This window comes from Canis aureus, chromosome 1 (genome assembly GCF_053574225.1).
Source record: "Canis aureus isolate CA01 chromosome 1, VMU_Caureus_v.1.0, whole genome shotgun sequence".
Lineage (NCBI taxonomy): Eukaryota > Metazoa > Chordata > Mammalia > Carnivora > Canidae > Canis > Canis aureus.
Window position 1 is genome coordinate 117385796 of NC_135611.1, and position 20340 is coordinate 117406135.

At 53.5% G+C, this 20340-nt stretch overlaps 1 protein-coding gene across 1 annotated transcript; it reads right to left on the reverse strand.

The window, feature by feature from the left end:
- Positions 1 to 271: 271 nt before the first annotated feature.
- Positions 272 to 17909, reverse strand: LRFN3 (leucine rich repeat and fibronectin type III domain containing 3). The gene is made up of 4 exons (XM_077853960.1): positions 17839 to 17909; positions 10708 to 11586; positions 7913 to 9355; positions 272 to 5865 (listed from the first exon to the last, which is right to left on the reverse strand). Exons 3-4 carry the CDS (start codon positions 9337 to 9339, stop codon positions 5400 to 5402), a joined length of 1893 nt encoding a protein of 630 aa, XP_077710086.1. The 5' UTR covers positions 9340 to 9355; positions 10708 to 11586; positions 17839 to 17909; the 3' UTR covers positions 272 to 5399.
- Between the last annotated feature and the right edge of the window lie 2431 nt (positions 17910 to 20340).

Sequence of the window (20340 nt, forward strand, 5' to 3'; positions counted from 1 at the left end):
GGGGCCGTGCTGGGGACAGATATATGGGGGTCTTCAGCAGAGAAAGAAAAGAGAAGCCTGGGGGCAGGTGGAGAGGTGCTGCCTCAGAAGGAGGTGAGTGGAGGAGCAGGAAGGGGGTCAGTTCCTAGCCCTGGGGGCATCAGCCACAGCATTTAGGGCTGTGGATAAAGAAGAAGTTCCCAAAGATCTGATGTTTCATCCGGAGGACTGGGGAGGAGTGAAGTGCACTCCAGGGGTTCCAGAGTTGAAGCCAGAATATACCCAGAATAAAGTCCTTTGAAGTCTTACATTTTATACTCTAAATTCTTGCCAATTTTGCATTCACTTTCATCAGTCTATCCATGTGAGTTCTCATATAAAGATTTTCAAGTACTTACCAGTGACACCCATTAACCTACCCTTGTGCACCCACCCAACAGTGAAAAATCTTCAAGTGAAAATGAAGCTCTGGATTCAGCCTGTGGCTTTGGGTCCCCCCCGGCCAGTCTCCTGGTGTATTGGGTGTCTGTCACCCAAGTATTCAAGGCTCTTCATACGCCCTCCCACAGTGACCAGACACTCTCACCCTTCCCACAGGCAGCCGAGCCTCCCACCCCGACCTTATTTTCGGTCGTGTGCCCCTGGCCACCTTCCCCAGTATAGACAGATGGATCTTTCTAAAGTCCAAACCTGACCCTGTCCCTCCACCATGGCTCCCCAGTGCCTCTGGAATGGAGTCCCAACTCGTGAGCCGTCAGCTCAGCAGCTGGCATCCAGCAACTTCTTGAGCCCACCCCTCACTCACACCCTCCTTCCTCTCCGTGCTCCAGCTACACAGAACTGCGGTCAGCTCTTCAAGGGTACGATCCTCTCTTCCTTTCTTGTGTTTGGCACACAATGTTCTCTGTCCTTGGAAGACTCTCTCTTCCTCTGGCTCTTTCTGTACATCCCTGAAGTATGCAGGGCACAGTGCAAAATGAACATGTGGAGTCCTTTGTTCAAAAATTATTAAGAATTTCACGATGGCGACAGCAGGGCATTCAACCAAGCGCAGGGCCTTTCTTAATGTGAGGTGCTGTGCGACTGTACAGGTCACACTGCCATGAAGCTGGCCCTGCATTCAGGAAATCACGGACTCACCCCACCTCCCAAGCCAGGCTCTGTAAGGAGCCCATTCTGGGCTCCCAGAATCCCTTGCACATAGACAGCCCCTTATCAGTCTTGCCTGTGCTTCCCTTATCCCAGCCATCTCCCCTTTGGGGTGTCATTGTTTGGTGAGCATGTATTTCCTCCACTGGACTGGAGCTCTGTGAAGGTGGGGTCTGGGGCTGGGTTGGTCACCGATGTGTTCCCAGCATTGCTCTGTACAAGTCAGGGCAACGCCACGCACTGACACCCGTCCTTGCTTTTGGGAAGCATGAAAGGGCACAGGCACCAGGAAGGAATCAGAGGCAGAGGCCATGGTCGGGTTCAACCCAGAAGAGAAGCAACCCTTTCCGGAGGACCCCTTTATCAGACTCTCCCACATATGTGCCCACGGAAACGAGCTGTGAAACCTTGGCATTAGCTGAGGCCTTGTAAGGAAGGGATCACAGACACCGAGACACTCAGGCCCCGGGGCAGATTAGCCGCACCCAGACACACAGGTGGGATGTGGCAATGCGCAGACACGGGAGCATCCTGGTATCAGGACTACGGTTACTTCGAGAAAACGCTCCAGTAGCCTGGAACTTTGGTTCCAGAAAACCTGGCCTCAAAAATGTGCAAAGGCATTCTCAAAGCCACACAGGGGAGGGACCGTGGAAGGAGCAGTAGCGCTCCCGGGGCTCAGGAAATTGGTGGACTCCGTTGGGCAGGGCTGGATTTTAACTTTAAATTCGAGATACATGTGATCATATGTCCATAGGAGTATTGTTCCTGCATGGGGGTGAGGGATGATCCAGGCACCCTGTTGGGGAGGCCAAGGGGGCCACGCTAGAGGAACTAGCCTGCCCGCATGTATCCCCTCCCACACTCCTTGTTTCCACACATATAATTAGCGTGTCCCCCTTCCAGGCCTGCATTTCCTGTGTCCACATTCTCCCCAATCAGCCGCAGTCTCTGCTTTGCAGAACCAACATCCACTATCTGCCCGGTACTTGAACCTGGAAAAAGTTCTTACAGAGACGGTTGCTTCCTCATCTAATGGATGGATCCTTGGATATCAGACACCAGGGGGGTCCCACAGCTCTTCTTTCCAGTCTCTGCAATCTTGCCTGAGAGCCAGATCATTGGATAGTGGTCCACCCTGTCCTCCTCTGTATAGGGGACAGAGGCCTCTGGTGAGGTAGTCTCAAATCTCTCTCCAGCCCATCCACTTCAGGTCCCAACCTCATTTGGGGTCAGTGTTTTGCTTGGACCATTGCAGTAGCCCCTTCCCTGATCTCCCTTCTTCACTTTCGTCCCCCACGTGCAAACAGACCGACCCGACCACTGGAGCTTCCTGAAGAGGAGGGAGCACTATTCTCCTCACTGTTCAGAACCTCCAGTGGCTTCTCATGCCACTTATAATAAAATCCCAGCAGCCTACAGGGTCCTGTATCATCTGCCCCCTTTCCAGCCTCAACACTGCATCCTTCCCTCACCCCATCTCAGCAGCCCTCTCCCAGCCCCTAAACTTCTACACATTCTGTTCCATTTGCATGGGATGCCCTTTCCACCTCCCCTCCCCCCAGTGCAGTTAACTCCAACCTGAGCATCCTTCATAGCTCAGCTGAGATGTCACTTCCTCCAGGAAGCCTCTCTCAACGCCAGTTCCCGGGTCAGGTCTCCTGGTTATAGGGTCTCCCAGTCCCATGTATCTCTCCTACTTGCTCCATCCCCACAACAGCCTTCGCCACAGATGCTTTATACTGGCTTGTGTGATTATTCAACATTTGTCTCCCCACCAAATGGTGAGATGTGTGAGGCCAGGACCTGTGCCTGTATTAGCTCAGTATTGAATTCCCAGCATGCTGCACAAATAGGCACACAATAAATTGTTCAAATTGAAAAATAAGGGTTAAGGAATGGTGCACTCTGTCTCCGCCTTGTGGCAGCAATTGGCATTTTGAAATTGGCACCAGATCTCCAATCTTCCCACTCCCTAGGGCGCCTACCCTTTTGCCAAGACGCCTCCCTCACCCTGATGGCTTCACCTGACCTCAGCCACCAAGGGTAACAAACAAGAAGGACCTCATTATGCTTGTGGAGGACTCTGGAGTCAGGCCAGGTCCCTGGGACTCAGATTGTTCCTATAGCTGGTGGAAGATCGTTTTCAAAGCCTACAACCCACCAAGAAAACCGTTGCAGAATCTAGGATGTTATCCCATGAGGACAAGGTCATGTGCACCAGGTCTTGAGAATGGCCAGTCCAGTCTTGGGCCCTCTTCACCATGCCCCTCACACCAGCATCACTCCAGAGAACCCTCACAGGACTTAAGCCCATCTCCCCCATCCCCATCTTCTCTGTCCCTGGACCCACCGCCAGAGGAGGCCTAGGGTCAGAGAACACTATTCTTCTTACTGCCTATCCCATTCCTGGATCTCCAATGAGCCCCAGTGTTACCAAGGCCCAGAGTTTGGTCTTCCAAACCTCCAGGTCTGGTGTCTGAGGGGGATCTAAGGCGGCCCAAGACAGAGTGAGGACCAGCCTTGCAGAGATGTAGTGCTGATTGGTCCAGATTAACCAAAACCAGGCCCTAGACCCACAGAATCACAGGGTCTATGCTCCCTACTTACACTTTCTTAGCTCCTACTCTCAAATTAGCTGAATCTGGGATCCCTGGGTGGCGCAGCAGTTTGGCGTCTGCCTTTGGCCCAGGGCGCGATCCTGGAGACCCAGGATTGAATCCCACGTCGGGCTCCCAGTGCATGGAGCCTGCTTCTCCCTCTGCCTATGTCTCTGCCTCTCTCTCTCTCTCTGTGACTATCATAAATAAATAAATTAAAAAAAATTTTTTTTTAAATCTCAAATTAGCTGAATCTGGCACCTACCCAACCAATCCCCTAACACCACTCTCACTGAGGAGGTCACCATGGCCTGATACATTAAACATAATAGTCACTTGGGTTTGACCTGACTGGTTTGCTTCACTCTGTCCCTCCATCTGCTGTTTCTATTTAGTCTTTGTCAGGTTTTTCTTTGCCTGCCCCTTAAACATGGAAAGTCCCAGAAGCTGTCTCATCACCCCAGTGGCCTCATTCCCCATCTCTGCTGATAATAGCCTTCTTTTCTTCATAGACCAGGGTCCTGAGGCCTGCCTCCTGGCTACCACCTCCTGGACATCCTCTGCCCACCCCCATTCACCAAGTCCCCCATTGCCCTCAGCATCTTCCCTAACCTGTATCTCCTTCCTGGTCCTGCATCAGATGGTTCCACAGTCCCCACCCCTGGCCAGAGCCCTGGGCCTCACTCTGGATACCTTCCTCCCCCACAGCCCTTCAGCTCCATAACCCATCCATTCAGCTTCCTCTCTCACCTACCCCCTACTCACTTCTCTCACCTTTCCCCCAGCCGTGGCCCGGTCCTGCCTTGTCCTTGTCCTTACCCACCTTGGCTTCCCTCAGGCTCCTAGCTTCGGTTTTCCCCCCTGGTCCATCCTCTTCACGATAGCTAGAGAGATCCTCCTAAAGCCCATTCCTGGCTCTGACCCTCCCCTGCATAGAACCCTCCATGGCTCCCCAGTACTATCATCAGGCCAGAGTCTAAGCTCCTCAGCCTGGAGCTCCTGGACCCTGCTTGCCCCTCCTGCCTTACCTCTACCACCAGACCCCCAGCGTCTGGCATTTACTAAGTTCTTGCTTGTGCTGGGCCCTCTGCCTGGAACAGCTTTCCCTTTGCTCTTTGCCCAATTATCTCCTTCTGATGTCATGCTCAGATCTCATCCTTCCTCCAGGAAGCCTCCCTGACCACACCCTAGGCTGAGTCAGGCACCTTTCCTGGGCTTCCACAACCTCCGAAGCATCCCTCATCACCACATCTCTGATCACAATGAACTTTCACTGTCCGAGCAGGGCTTGGGGCCATCTGAGTCACCCAGCACAGGGCACACCCAGAAGGCATGCTCTTGGCATTCTGTTGACTGAATGGATGACCATCCTCAGCCTCATCCCAGACACTTCAGACAGAACAGAGTGGGGGTCTCTCCCCAGAGGAGGCCTTCCCAACTCCAGACCCCTGCACGATCCCTCCCCAGCCCCCACAGACAGAGACAAGGGCAAGGGCCCAGGCCCAAGCTTAGAAAAATAGGACTTTCTTGTTGTGCCCCGGTGCCCCCGACACCCTCCCCATCAGAGTTTTAAAAACCGTGAGCGATTTGGTGAGTCTGAGGCCAGGTCCCACGGGGCGCCTGGGTCCTCCCACCCCTGGGGCCAGAAGGGCCGTGGAGGTGGGCCCGAGGCTAGGGTCCCGTGGGTTCGTGGCTGGGCCTCCAGGGCTCACAGTCCAGCTGGACCACGGTGTGGGCCCTGGGCGCAGCGGGCTCAGGGGCGGGCGGCGCCGGCGTGGGGCCCAGGGCGCCGTTGGTCTGCGAACAAACGCTGCTGACGGGTGCAGGTGCCTTGGCCTTGCCCGGGGGCTGGCCGCCGTGCACCTTGTAGCGCATGAGCAGCACGAAGATGAAGACCAGTACCGAGGCCACGATGACTCCGCCAAGGGCGATGATCATGGTGCCGCCCAGGAAGGGTGCGTGCGGGGCCCCGCAGGGCCGCAGCGCCGGCTCGGTGGAGAAGCGGGCGCAGCCCACGGGCCGCGTGGCCGTCAGCCCGGTGGCGCCGTCCTCGTACACCGCCAGCACGCACAGATCGTAGGTGCGGCCCGACGCCAGGTCCGACAACAAGAAGGAGCGGCTGTCGGCGGGAATCATCCTGGGGGGACAGGCAGGCGGGGGTCAGGTCTCTGGCTGCCCAGGCCGCACCCTGCCCTCTGCCCCCACCTCCGCGCCCCCTCGCTGGTTGGCAGGTTTCCCCCCAGCCCGCCCTTCGCCCCTGAGCTCCTGCCCACCGCTGCCCCAAATCCCTGGTCAGCCTCTTTCTTGCGCGATAACCCATCGGCGGGTCTTAGCATCCCGGCGCCTGCCGCTCAATCCCCCGGTTTAATCTCCTCCTAGCCCAGTGCCCAGATTCCCTCCAGGGCCGCTGCCCACCGCATCTCTGCTCTGCCGCCCAGTTTCACCGCAGCCTCTCGGCCCCACTTCCCTGAGGTGCAACTTTCCCTCCAATACCACCTCCAGGTCTCCCACTAGACCCCTGCCCACCTTCCCCAGTTCCCGGGCCGCCTCTCCTTCAGTTGGGGCCTGATTTCCCTTTTCCAGCTGCCCCCTTATCCTCAAGTGTACAGCTAGCATTCCCTCCTCGGACCTCCTGAACCCCCACACGGCTGCTGCCTGCCTTCCTTCTCCCCTGCCAGTGAATGTCCCCCCAGCCCCATCGCCTTATTATGGTTACTGTATCTACAGCCAGTGAGCCCTCAGCTGATTCTGCTCTCATGAAACTGATGTGCCTCAGCCATCACAGCTGATTTTTCTCCCTGTTGCCTTATTTCTTCCAGCTCCGATTCCCGATTCCTTTTTTTTTTTTATCTCTGTTGCCTGGTTTTTATTTATCCTTACCTTTCCCATTTCCTTTTATCCTTAGCACCCATTCCACTTTATTTTCTCTTGCAGCAGAGCACCCTGCTGGAGATTTAACTTGTTTTATAATCTATCTTATTCCTAAACTGCTTTAATGAGGGAGTTACAGGGAACTCTGTGATTGTCTCTGAGAAGGTGGCTGCCTAGGAGAGCATTTGTCTCATCCCCTGCCAGGTAATGTGGGCAGGCTTTGTGGGATTTTCAGGTGTGGGCCCTCCATGGAGCCTACTCCCCCTCCAGGGAGCACTGCCATCTGAAAAAGGCAACAGAATAAGCTTGCTAGATTTCCAGGACTGAAAAAGGAAATCAACTAATAATCTCTTAAGGTGTGGACCCCTCAAGAAGGAAAGGGGACCCAGGTACTGGATTTATAGGGTGTACAGCCCAGGTGTTGGGAGGCCCAGTCCTCTGCAGCCAGGCCTCGGGGACTGCACCCCTGGCCTCGCCTGGCAGTGACAAGAGCGAACAATCCACAGCCATCCATGCAAGGTTAGACTTGGGTGAGAAATGTCAGCAGCATCTGGGTCAGAGCCACCACTACTGACCACATGTGGCCAGACACAGCAGATGTTCCAAATGCTCTCCAGCTCGGGGGCAGAAGTATTGACCACCTCTCAGAGTGTATAAGCCCCAGATTTTCTTCTACTATTTGCAACAATTAAATAGAGAAGGGAATCACTAACAGTGGGTGGGCAAATTCAATGTTCCTAGGTATAATTTGACTTAGAAAATCAAAAATTGAGACGTCACCATATTAGAACTCTAAACATGTGGAGCAGTTTACAAACTTGAAGCCTGATCTCTGTTCAGCCTCCTCCTCATTTTCCTTCTAACCTCTGGTCTGAATTCCTTAGCAGCACGGCCCCCTCATTTCATTTTCCCCATGAACTCTCTACCTTCCCGTTTGATCTCCTTTCCTTCCCGCAACTTAGCTTACATCTAGTCCTAGCCTCTGGAAACACCTGGTTCCTCTTTACCTTTATGTTCAGTTTGACTCCAACCTGGCTCCCCCACCCCCTGATTAGCTTTTTACTCTTCTGGACTGATTACTTTTTTATATCTGCTACTATTTTCTTGTGCTGCCTTATTTCTTTTTATCACTACTGCCAGATTTCTTTTACCTTCTCTGCCTGATTTCTTTTACTTTTGCTGTCTGATTTCCTTTGTACCCTTCCGCTTCCTTTCTCAGCTGTGTTGCAGCCTGGGGTGTCAACAAGATGTATCTTCAACCCTCCCTCCAACTCAGTCTGCCACCCATGCTGCCCGCTGCCTGGACCCTGCACCTGTAGACGAGGATGTCGTCGGCTGAGCTGTTGTACTGGATCTGGTACATGCGGATGCCTGGGATAGGCCGCTGATCCGGCCACTGGACAAGAGCAGCGGTGGCCCCGTGCTCAGTCACCTGGACACCACGGTCGGGAGGGGGCCCAGTGTCAGCTGCCTTGGCGGAGGCGGAGGCGGAGGCTGAGGCGGCAGAGGGCGGGGTGAGGGCATCAGGATCCCCGTCCCGCGGGGGGTCACAACTGGTGCTGTTGGCTAGCTGGGGAGGTGGGGGGGGACCCACAGTCAACTCAACAGCAGCGGTGGCCTCGCCAGCAGCATTGGCCGCAATGCAAGTGAAAATGCCACCATCGCCCGGCTCGGTGACCAGCAGCTCCAGCGTCCCGTTAGGGAAGGCACGAGCACGGCTCGAATTGCCCACCAGCCGGCCCTGGGGTGACACCCAGCGCACGCGGGGCTCGGGGTCCCCCACGGCCCGGCAGCGCAGGGCAGCTGGCCGGCCCGCAGGCACCGCCAGCGGCGGGGAGCGGTGAGTCACCACAGGGGGCTCGCACACGAACTCCTCCTCACCCACAGCCCAGAAGTAGCGGCCACCCAGAGCCGGCGGGGAGGCGCAGGCCTCCAGGTCGTCCTCCCGGGCCAGCCGCCGCAGCCACACCAGCTCGCAGTTGCAGTGGAGGGGGTTCCCGCCGAAGGCCAGCACCAGCGCCGAGGCGGGGGAGCCGCGGGGCCTGGCCAGCAGCGGCAGGCGGGAGAAGAGCGGGTCGGGCGGGATGGTGGTCAGGCGATTGGAGGTCATGTCCAGCCGTGCCAACTTGTGCAGGCGGGAAAAGGCGCCGGCGGGCACGGAGGCCAGCAGGTTGTGGTCGAGGCCCAGCGTGTTGACGTTGCCCAGGCGGCCCAAGGCCTCCCAGGGCAGCTGCTCCAGGTTGTTGTAGGACAGGTCGAGATCCTCGAGCGTCTCGGCGCAGTCGTCCAGGGCACCGGCCGCCAGGGCCGCCAGCTGGTTGTTGCTCAGGATGAGGTGGCGCAAGTTGACCAGGCCGCGCAGCTGACCCTCGCCCAGCGAGGTCAGCCGGTTTCCATCGAGGTGCAGGGCGCGCAGGGCGCGCAGGTCAGCAAAGGCGCCGGCTGCCACGTGGCGGATGGTGTTACGCGACAGGCTCAGATGCAGCAGGCCGGTCATGTTGGCCAGGTCGCGGCGGCGCACGGCCGCGATGAAGTTGTCCGCCAGGCGCAGCTCGGCTGCCCGGCGGTCCAGCGAGGGGGGCACGAACAGAAGGCCGGCCCCCGGGCACAGCACACTTAGGGGCAGCGACTGCGTCTGGCAGCGGCAGCGGCGGGGACACGGGCTGGCTGTGGCTGGCTGGGACGGAGACGAGGCGGGGGCCAGCGGCAGCAGGCACAGGAGCAGTGGGAGGACGGCCATTGCGGGCGGGGGCGGCCTACAGGGAAGAAGGGGGGCATTAGGGCAGGCGGAGGCCAGAAGAGGGGTGCCAGAGGGCATGAGGGTGGCTCAAGGCCAGGAGGGAAGGTCACGGTGGGCTGAGAGCAAAACAGTTGAGTCAAAGATGGTCAGGCAGAGGAGTGGGAGTGGTCAGAAGGATCAAAAAGCAGAGGAGATGGTCAAAGACTCAGAGGGAGGTGTCGTGGAGGGACAGAGGGAGCAGAAATGAACAAAGACAGTCAGAGGAAAGGAGGTAATTAGAGATGGTCAGAGACAGAGGACCTGGGAGGGTTGATCAGTGGGCAGAAGGGAAGCCAGAGGGCTTTAAACGTGGTCAAAGACACGGTGAAAGACGGCCAGAGAGAAGAGGCGGTCAGTGTGGTGGGAATGATTAGAAGTCGTCAAACATGACCAGAGAAGGGAGGTGGTCAGAGGTGGTCCAGAAGATGAGAGGTGGACAGAGGAGGGGACATGGTCAGGGATGGTCAGATCCAAGAGAGAGATGGTCAGAGATGGTCAAAAGCCAGAGAGGTAGTCAGATAGAGGAGGAAAGGACGGACATGTCAGAAACAGTTGGAGATGAGGACAGCTGTCAGGATGGTGGGTGCCAGGAGAGGTCATCAGAGGGAGGAAAGGCAGCCAGAGATACTGGAAATGATTAGAGAACTCCAGGGCTCAAGAGAGACGGAGAGAAGAGAGGTGGTCAGTAAGGGTCAGAGATGGTCGCATGGTCGTAGACTGGCAGTTAGGATAGGCAGAGGGAGGGGACCGAGAGCAATGGGAAAAGATGGTCAGAGGCAGGCCAGGGCTGAGAGAGTCAGGGGTGGGCAAGGGCAAGAGGGCTAGTGGAAGATGATCAGAGAGAGGTAGGGCGGGCAGAGATGCCAAAGGTGGTCACTGAGTGAAGCAGCAGACAGAGGTGGCCTGGGAGAGAGGTGGTGGATGGCAGTGGCAAAGGTGATCAGAGCCAGGAGTGGTGAACAGAGATGGTCAGTGACAGAGACGGTCAGTGAGAGGAGCGGTGGCCCGGAGAGGCGTCTGGAGACGGTCAGATGAGATAGGTGGTGGGAAGAAACTGGGGAACAGAGTGAGAGATCAGAGACCTGGAGGTGCCATCAACTGGGGAAGAGGAGGTCAGAGAGGGGCAGTGCTGGTCAAATAAATGTCCAGAGAGTACGTGAAGCACAGCAGGAGCTGGAGGCAAACCCTTGGAGGAGGGGGGCGGGATATCTGTGTCCTGGGCAAACCCCACGGGTGCCCAGGGGGACCTCGTCCTCACTTACCTCCACCCCCAGCCCCAAAGTTCCTCCCAAGTCCCTCCCCACCATGGGGGTCCCCCAATAGCCTTACCTGAGCTGGAAGCCGCCCCAGGGAGCAGAGTCCTCAAGCTCCAAGGGGTCAGGGGTCAGGGCTCTGGAGGGGGGGCCTGGTCATGCCTTCTCTGTCCCCAAGGCCTCTGTAGAGGGTCTGTGTTGTGTCTCAGCCCAGATCTGTGGCCATGGAGTCTTTAGACCTTATTACTTGGGGTCCTAGATCTCTAAATACAGGACTTCTAGGGTCCAATTTTAGAGACCCAGGCTCCAGTTTGGGTTGATCAGAGCCAGTGTCTCCTAGCTCTGGGCTTGGGATACTAAACAGCCAAATGGAGAGCTGAGGGTCTGAGTCTCAAGCCCAGTCCAGGGATCCAATACTGGGGTGCTGGGTTCAGATATTGGGGTTCCGAGTCAAGATTTGGAGGTCTCTAGCTCTCAATTTCAGCATTCGGGTCTGCAGCAAGGACTTCAGGCTCAAACCCAGGTTTAGGCCCCTTGGAATGCCAGGGTTCAGATCTTGGAATTTGAAGCCTAAATCTCAGGGTTCAGGCCCCAATTAGTGGGTTCCAGTTACAGATATGGGAATCTGGTCCCAGATTTCAAGGTCCCAGGCACAGCATTCAGAGTTCAGTTCCAGATTTGGGGTTTTAGATGCGAAATCTTGAGGTTCAGGCTCCAAATCTGGGGGTCCATATTCCAAGTCTTGGGGTTCCCGAGACTGATGTTGAGATTCCAGCCCCAGACACTAGGTGTTCGGGCTCCAGGTCTTGGGGGTCCCAGCCCCAGATCAGGGTCTCAGGCTCAGGTTTCCAGATCTCTGGATCCAATCTCAGGGTGCAGGCCCCCCGTGTCGGGGTGCGGGCCCAGGGTCTGGGGCGGCGTGGTCCCGGCTTGCTTCCTGGGCTGCGGCGGGGGACTGGCCGGAGGGAGGGGGGCGGATGCGGTTGGGGGGGTGGCAAGGCAGCCCCGGGGGCCGGGGTGGGGCGAGGCCTGGGCGAGGACAGACGGACAGGCAGGGACACGCGGGGTGGAGGCACCGCAGCGCAGGTGGGGGCGCAGGGGGGAGGGGCCACGCTCAGAGACCCCTCCCCCGCCGGGGCCGGGGCGGGGGCCGGGCGGGGGCCGGGCAGGCGGGCCGGGTCCGGGCGCTCCCGCGGCCTCCTCGCCGGGAACCCAGGGCCTCGCGCGCGCCCGCGCTTAAAGGCGCAGGCCCCGCGCGTGCCCGCGCTTAAAGGTGTAGGCACCCCCCTCAAAGGCGCGCGTCGGGCCCCACCTCTCTTGGAGCGGCCCTGGCGTTGCTTGGGAGAGAGAAAAAAAATCCTTGGATACAGAGAGACACAGAGACTGAGACGAGGAGACACTCAAATTGAGAGAGAGACAAAAAATGGGCAGGGTTAGATGGAGAGACAAGAGTAGAATGAGAGACGCAGAGAGAAAGACACGTATTCAAGGAGAGATGGAAATACACAGAGACGGTGGGAAACCCAGAGAGAGAGAGACAAGGACAAGACAGAGACAAAGACAGAGACATAGAGAAAGTCAAAGAGACAGAGACACGGGTGGGCTGGGGGCTGGGGGTGGCAGAGCCTGAACAGGGGCAACTCATCTGTGAGGATGGGTATGTGTATTTGTGTGTGTGTTCAGTTCTTTGCATGTGGCTTTCCATCCCAGAGCCTCTGGCCCCCAAGCCTGTCACCTGCTCCTTTGTCTCAGCACCACCTCCCTGGAATGTCCTTCCCTAGGTGGAGCTTCCTTACTTGGACCCCGGGCAGCAACAGGCCTGATCTTTCAGTCCAGAGAGGAGACTCTGCTCCTTCCCAAGCCTCCTTGCCCTGGCTGCAAGGGAAAACTTGGCTCCCAGAACCTGTGCCCTCTGGAATTACAGCTAGACCTCAAGATGCACTGGATGGATATCCCATGGGGGTTGGAAAAGATAGGAAATGGGACAGAAGCAGGGGGATGGACAGATTGACCCAGAGGCCCTATAGAGGACTCTGACAGAACTGTACTAACACAGGACTCATCAGGAGTGGGGCCTGCCTGTCCTAACCATTGTGAGAGGGTAGTGGAGGGGACGGTGGAGGGTTCCACATGTCTCCTGGCACATGGTACCGAAGGAAGAGGGATGTGGGTGGTGGTCTACAAGCCTTCCCTGGGAACTTGGTTATAGCAACATGGGGAACCTGATCTTTGGGACCCCCTGGTCTGAAGGGAACACAGTCTTGCTCTTTGGTCATGGCTCTAACCCTGGGGGAAACTGAATGGTCACATACCATCCCCAGGGACACCACCCTTCTTCTCAGTAGAGGAGCAAAGCAACCTTGTTGGGCCTAGGAACATACATGCACATCACCCTGGCATCCCTAGCTCTGCTGAAGGTTTCAGAACAGACTTTTGGCTCCTTCCACTCATGTGTATTGAAAAATTGCAGCTAAAATTAACTCAGCTCTAGGGCACGCCTTACCAGATCATTAGCAAAGTTCATCAGTGCTTCTGGCCCAGCATAGTGGATAGTGGTTACTCAGACACTCAGAAAAAGGCTGCAGAAGTCTCAGAGATACTACAGAAGTGGTGGAGGTGGGGAGATAGAAATACCTAGAGACAGTCCAAGAGCAAATTGGGATTAGAATTCAGTGGAACTGGCTGATTTGGGGGGTGACCCCAGGAAATGGGCAAGGGATTGGGAGAGAATGAAGCAAGGGAGGAAAAAGTTAATAGATGGTTCAGGTGAAGAGCAGATTACCCCCCTGGGCAACAGGGCCTCAGTTCAGCTGGGGAACATTAAGGAACCTTGTAGAACACATCTGAATTATGGTTCCTCCCCTTCCTCCCCCGCCCTGCAAAATTTCTCCCCCCTGCAGCCACATTTATACACTAGCTCTTATTCCTTTGGGTGATGGCTGTCTCTTTGGTGGGAGGGGGTGGTACTGGGAGCTATCTGAGATCTGAGGCAGAAGAGCAGAGAGGAATGCCTCCCATGAACTAAATATGCTGTCCTCACACTTTATGGGATCACCTTGACTATAGATCTCCAGGCCCCAGTCCCAGAGTTTCTGGTTCAGTACTTCTAGGTGAGATCCAAACATTTGCATTTCTAGTAAGTTCCCAAGTGATGCTAATGCTGCTGGTCCAGGGATCACACTTTGAGAACCACTGGGCTAAACCAAGGACATCTGCAACTTGCATGGAACTGTCCACTATAGCTGTGCCAAAAGCGGCTGAGGGGGTTTGGTATTCTAAGTGCGTGCCAGAGAAACCAACATATTTAGAGACATAAAGAGGGGTTCCGAAACAGAGAAGGACAAAGATGCTAGTTCAACATTTGCTGTAGATCTCTGGCCATGGTTGTGTGCTAAATGACACTGCAGCAGAAGTGTGACCAAGGCAGTGTCAGGTCCTGCTTTCACTTAGCTCAAATTTCAAAAGCAAAACAGATACAGCTCAGAGTGATCAGGGCTGGGCTGGGAGAAGCTTGGGCTAGACAGCCTGGGACTGGCATGACACAGGCCCAGGCCACAGTGGCCAGGGTGTGATAGGGGACACGTAGGGCAAAGTAATTAAGGGTTTTGATGGCAAAGCACAGGCCAGAGTGGTCAGGGCTCTGATGGGGGAATCAGAGGGGTGTGGGGTCCAAACGGCAGAATCCAACCCTTTAAGCACCACCCCCCCACCAGCCCCCAGTCAGGGAGGCTTCCTGGAGGAAGGGACCTGTATGCTGAGACCTGAAGGATGAGTATTAACAAAGCAGGTGGGCAAGGGGAACCTCTGTGTTGTTTGTGTGCCCTCATGCTACAGCATGTACAGCCCGGGGGTCCCTGCAGTGCCTGAATAGTACCGTGCGTGTGTCTGCATGTGCTGTAATCCCTCATTAGCTCCTGCAAGGGGATCCTGGTGGGATGGTGGTTTGGGGGGCTCTGCTTAATTGCTGCATTTACTTAATTACAACATCTGGAGAAGGGGACAAAAGCAGTGGAAAGAACCACGGCAGGAAGAATGAAGTTGAATTGCCTGAGAGCTGAGGGGGCCTTAGGGGGAAGGGGACTGCTCATAGGCACAGGCAGAATCTGCCTGAATATACACAAATACACACGGGGGACACATCCATATTCATACATGCACATCACGTACTCAGAGGCTCATCAGAACAGAGGCACAGCAGGCGCATGGAACACATATACACCTGCTTCACGTTCACATACAGGGGACACACACAAGTGCACACTTAGTCACACACACACATGCACAGACTCACACTCAGATGTGAGTGATCATATGTGTAGAAGCACTCTGCATAGATTCTCTCTTGCATGCCCGTGTGAGCCACATTCCCACACATATACATAAACATTCAGGAAGCCATATCAAACACCTGCAAGGGAGAGGTACACACACACAGGTGCGTTCACACACGCACATGGACATTCAAATCAATGAAGTCAGTCTGTCAAAAAGTCACTTTATAAATTTAGGTCCCTTTATACTTGGGGTTTGTTTGAGAAATTATGGATGGAGGTGGTGTCCCCTTATCCTCAACTAGTACCTACTAACCAAAGTCCAGCCAGTGGGGTTCACTGGAATTAGCTCAGCTTTGTAATTAGCACACGAATTGGTACTGAGGACCAGGAACCCACTTTGATTTTTTTGAGAGTGCATGCGCATATGTGTGGGGGGTGAGACAGAGGGAAAGACAGAAGCAGAGTCTGCATTGAATGGGGAGCCTGACACAGGACACAGGGCTCCATCCCAGGACCTCAAGATCATGACCTGAGCCAAAGGCAGATACTTAACAGACTGAGCCACCCAGGCGCCCCTAGGAACTCACTTTAAAGATTAGGTCTGGGATCCCTGGGTGGCTCAGTGGTTTAGCGCCTGCCTAGGAGTCTCAGGATCAAGTCCCGCATTGGGCTCCCTGCATGCTGCCTGTGTCTCTGCCTCTCTCTTTCTCTGTGTGTCTCTCATGAATAAATAAATCTTTTTAAAAAAGATTAGGTCTGAAAGCGCATTCCCATATGGATGGGTCAAAAGAGATGGACAGGAAGATGAGTGCTTGCTCCCCACCCCAAAACATTTACACTAACCACCCTAAATCAGACTGATGGGTTCCAGGCAAACACTGACTTCTACAGGGCAACCACAACATCCTGTGTATGAGGCTTTGCTTAACTATGGTGGAAGACCTAACGCAACCCTCAGGGTCTGCTTTAATGACTTCCAGCTGTCAGCCTGGAAGAAGACTTCCATAAGAACATGGGGGAGAGTTTACATTCCTGCAAAGAATGGAGGGGAATATACTGATAACTTTAAATCAGTAAATATGGGCCACCATATGAAACTGCTATATGAAAGCCTGAACACAACTGAATATTAGAGGTTCATTTCACAGAATGACAGGGGGTGCTTGGGGTTTCCTGATATCAGGGACCGGAGGGGAAGGGTCAGAGTATCACTGAGTATAATGTCAGCTACTGTAACAAAGAACTCCCTTGATTTCAGTGACTTGATACAATAGTTGATTTCTTGCCACAGGTGTCCTGCTTGGTTGGCAGCTGTCCTCCATCTGGTGACACACAAGCAGACTTAATCTTATGCCTACATTATTTTCTGGGGCTCAGAATGATCTGCTTCCACCTGGCAAATGGGAAGAGATAGGGTGGAGAAGGTTCACAAACTTCTTAAAAAACTTGGCCCAGAAGTGACCTTCTATAAACCTCTCCTCTGCCCATATTTTATTGGAGAGAACTAGTCACATGGCCACCCTGGATGCAAGGAGGGCTGAGAACTTATTCTCAGGCTGGGCAGCTTCCTCCCAGACACAATTATGCAGAGTGTATGGATTATAATGGACCCAACATCAACCACCACCAGACCCACAGCCTCAGGGGAGGCAGCAGGAAGAGGCAGTCAGATCTCCTTCCATCCACTACACCAAATCCTGCTCCAGGGAGCCCTCTGGGCCCCACCCTGACCATCCACCCACCAACTGTGGGCTCCTGCCTTTGGGCTGAGTGAGCACAAGTTTGACTCCTTGAGGGCAAACTGAATCTGGCTTGATAAATAGGTTGATGCAGAAAGATGATGGTAAGTGTCCAACATTCTCTTCCCAAGCATTTATTAAGCCCTCACTATGTGCCAGACCTGATGCTGGGAACATACCTGTGAATCAGATACAGTCCAGGCTTTGGAATTTTGTCTCCTCTTAAGGTAGAAAGAGAATAGGTAATTTCAGAACAGTGGTCGTTGCTGTGATCATTCCATTATGAACAAGATTGGGAAGAGGGAAGGAACAAGGAAGTCACCAAGGCTACCTGCCTGTGCATGATGGTTGGGAGTGGAGGTTCAGTAAAGGGATGAGGGTAACAATTAAGGAGGAGGTCACCTGGCCCAGAAGAGGGTAGGGCTTTCTAGGTGTGAACATCATCCCTGTGTGCTCAGATCTGTGTGTTAATCAGAAACCTAATGATTCCAACTTCTAACACAAACTCCTGTTGATTCAAGTGCTAATCAGAAATCTGATCTCTGTGAACACAAACCCGTGCTGATTCATGTGCTGCTTATAAATCTATGCTGATTGTAAACTCTGTCTTGGAGCAGGGCTAAATCACAAGTTGGGCAGGAACACATAATCACCAATTCAAAGAGATCCACATGCTAATGGCCATTTTGAGTTGATTCATGTGCTAATTACAATTTAGGGATAATTTAACAGAGTGATCAGAGAGGGTTACAGTCACAGTGAAGAACGCTGACCCAGAAGCCTGACAGCCTAGGTTCATATCCCAGCTCTTGCCACTGACCTGCTGAATTGATTTGGGGCAAATTATTCCCTTCTCTGGGCCTCAACTTCATTTTTGTAAAGGGGGTGGGGGGCTGATAGTATCTCAAATGGCTGTTGGGAGGATTAAATGAGGTAATTTGTGTAACAAGGCGTGAGCAGTGCCTCGCACATAAGTACGTCCTCTATAAGTATTAGCTGTAATAATAAGGGTAATATACAGCCAACAGCTAATATCCTCATTTCACTACATCTTCATAGTGGCCCTGCCTTCACCACCACCTTCACCACCACCACACTTCCTAGGCCCCGGTCTGGGAAAGCCCCTCTTCTGGAAAGCCCTCCCAGTGTCCCAGGGCAACCCTCAGCATCCCCCAGCCGGGTCACCGCTCCTACCTCTCTCAGCCCTATTCTCAGGTTTGGACATAATCGCTCCGCCGCCACGTGGGGGCAGCAACGCACCGCTCAGCCGCCGCGCGCGCTGTGCATTGTGGAGCACGTAGTCTTGTGGGTACGTTGAACGGCGGTTCCAGCCTCGCAGGTAAACTGCATTTCCCAGAAGGCCACGCGACACCCTCTGCCTCACCTTGCTCAAACCTGGCGGCTGAGGCCTCGCCCCCTCAGAGAGCGCGCCTGCAGGGCGGCGCGGGGGATTGTGGGGGGTCGGAACCGGGCCCCGCGCGCCGAGGGGGCGGCTGGTGCGCAGGCGCGGGTGCTGGTCAAGCCCGAGGGACGTCAGCGGGTGGGTGGGGGTCGCTCTTCGGTCCGGGGAGTGGCAGCCGCTTTGAAGCCGAGGGCGTGGGCGTGGGCGTGGGCTGCGCTGGCGCCTCAGAAACTGCGAGACCCGCACCCCGCGCAGGCCCTGGAGTCCGCTCCTCCTCCTGCGGCTCCTGAAGCGCAGCTCTCCCCCGTCAGCTCTCCAGCCTGTTCCTGGCGCTTCAATCTTAAGAAAAATCCTTCCCTTTCTTTTCTCTCTTTTCCTTCACTACTATCCCTCTCCCCCTTTAAAAACAAGAAACCCAAAACCCCCACTCCACCTTATTATGGTAATGTTCAACCATGCACGAAAAGAACAGTGTAATGATGCCCCAGGTACCCATCACCTTTCTTCAACAATTATCAACATATGGCCAATCTTGTCCTATTTTTTTTCTGCCTCCCGCCCGGCAGAATTAGTTCAGAGCAAATCCCAGACATCCATATGATTTCATCCATAAACACTTTTATATGTATCTCTAAAATACAAATTTCTTTAAAAGAAAAACCCATTTTATCACACCTAAAAACGAATAACTTAATTTTAATACCCAACTTGTCTCCAAGTCTCCCTGTCTTATAAATATCCTAACTGTTGATTAGTTCCAAATCAGAATCCAAACAGGATCTATACATTGCATGTTGTTGGCACTTGTTTAAATATTTTATTCCAGGGCGGTTCCCCCTTCCTCTCATTCATCTCGCAGTCTGATTTGGCTGGTTGCATTTCTTGGTGTCCTTTATTATGTTCTTCTGTCCCCTGTAGTCCTGCAAACTGGTAGCTCTAGAGGCTGGGTCAGATTCAGGTTTAATTTGGGGGTAAGTAGATGTCGTGGGTGATGCTGAGTTCTTCAGTCAGGGGGCACATAATAATGTCTGGATGTTTCTTTTGTGTTTGTGATGTTAATATGCAATGTTGGGTTTCAGTGTTGTCAGCCCGATCCATCCATTAGAGTGACACAGTCAGACTTCAGGAGGGAAGTTCTGCGTGCTCTCCCCTCCATCTCTCTCCTCAGTTTCACAAAAAACAAAACAAAACAAAAACAAAAACAAAACAAACAAAAAAAAAAAACCCACCTCCAAACCCAATACTTTTGTGTTGCTAAATCTCTTCCCTGTTGCTAAACTTAAGAGGCAATTCTCTATCCTTAACACTGTCCTGCAATAACAGACTTATCCCGTGCTGTCCAGTATGGTCACCACACAGGGTATTTGAAGGTTTAACTAGTCCTAATTAAGATGTGCTGTGAGTATAAATACACACTGGGATTTCATGTAATTTATTCATTCATTACCATTATTATTTTACTTTATTATTTATTCATTTATCATAAGTAATTTTGTAATAATACCCCCCAAAAAAAGAATGCAAAGTATCTCAAGAATTTTAAAAACATTGGTAACATGTTAGGGGCTCTTGGGTGGCACGATCAGTTAAACTCAGGCCATGATCTCCAGGTGGTGAGATGGAGGCCAGAGTTGGGCTCCATGCTGAGCAGAGTCTGCTTCAGATTCTCTCTGCCTCTGCCTCTGCCCCTCCTGTTTGTCCTCTCTCTCTCAGATAGATAAATCTTTTAAAAAAATTTAAAAACATTGGTAACTTGTTGAAATGATAGCATTTGGGATATATTAATAGCACAATATATGACAAATATTTTATTAAAATACTTTCACCTTTTTTTTTTAAGATTTATTTATTTATTCATGATAGACACTCAGAGAGAGAGGCGGAGACACAGGCAGAGGGAGAAGCAGGCTCCATGCAAGGAACCCGATGTGGGACTCGATCCCGCGACTCCAGGATCACGCCCTGGACCGAAGGCAGACGCCAAACCGCTGAGCCACCGAGGGATCCCCACCTTTTTTTCTTTTTAACTATGACTACTAGAAAATTTTAGTTTAGTTTTAAATTTATTTAAGTAATCTCTACACCCAATGTGGGGCTCGAACTCATGACCCCTCAATCAAGAGTCGTGTGCTCTTCCCACTGAGCCAGCCAAGTGCCCCTAGAAATTTATAAGTGACACAAGTGGCTTACATTATATTTCTATTAGCATTGTTTTAGACCTAGTGGTTTTCATAGTGTGATCTCTGGGTCCGCAGCAGCAGCAACAACAGCAGCATCATATGACAACTTGTTAG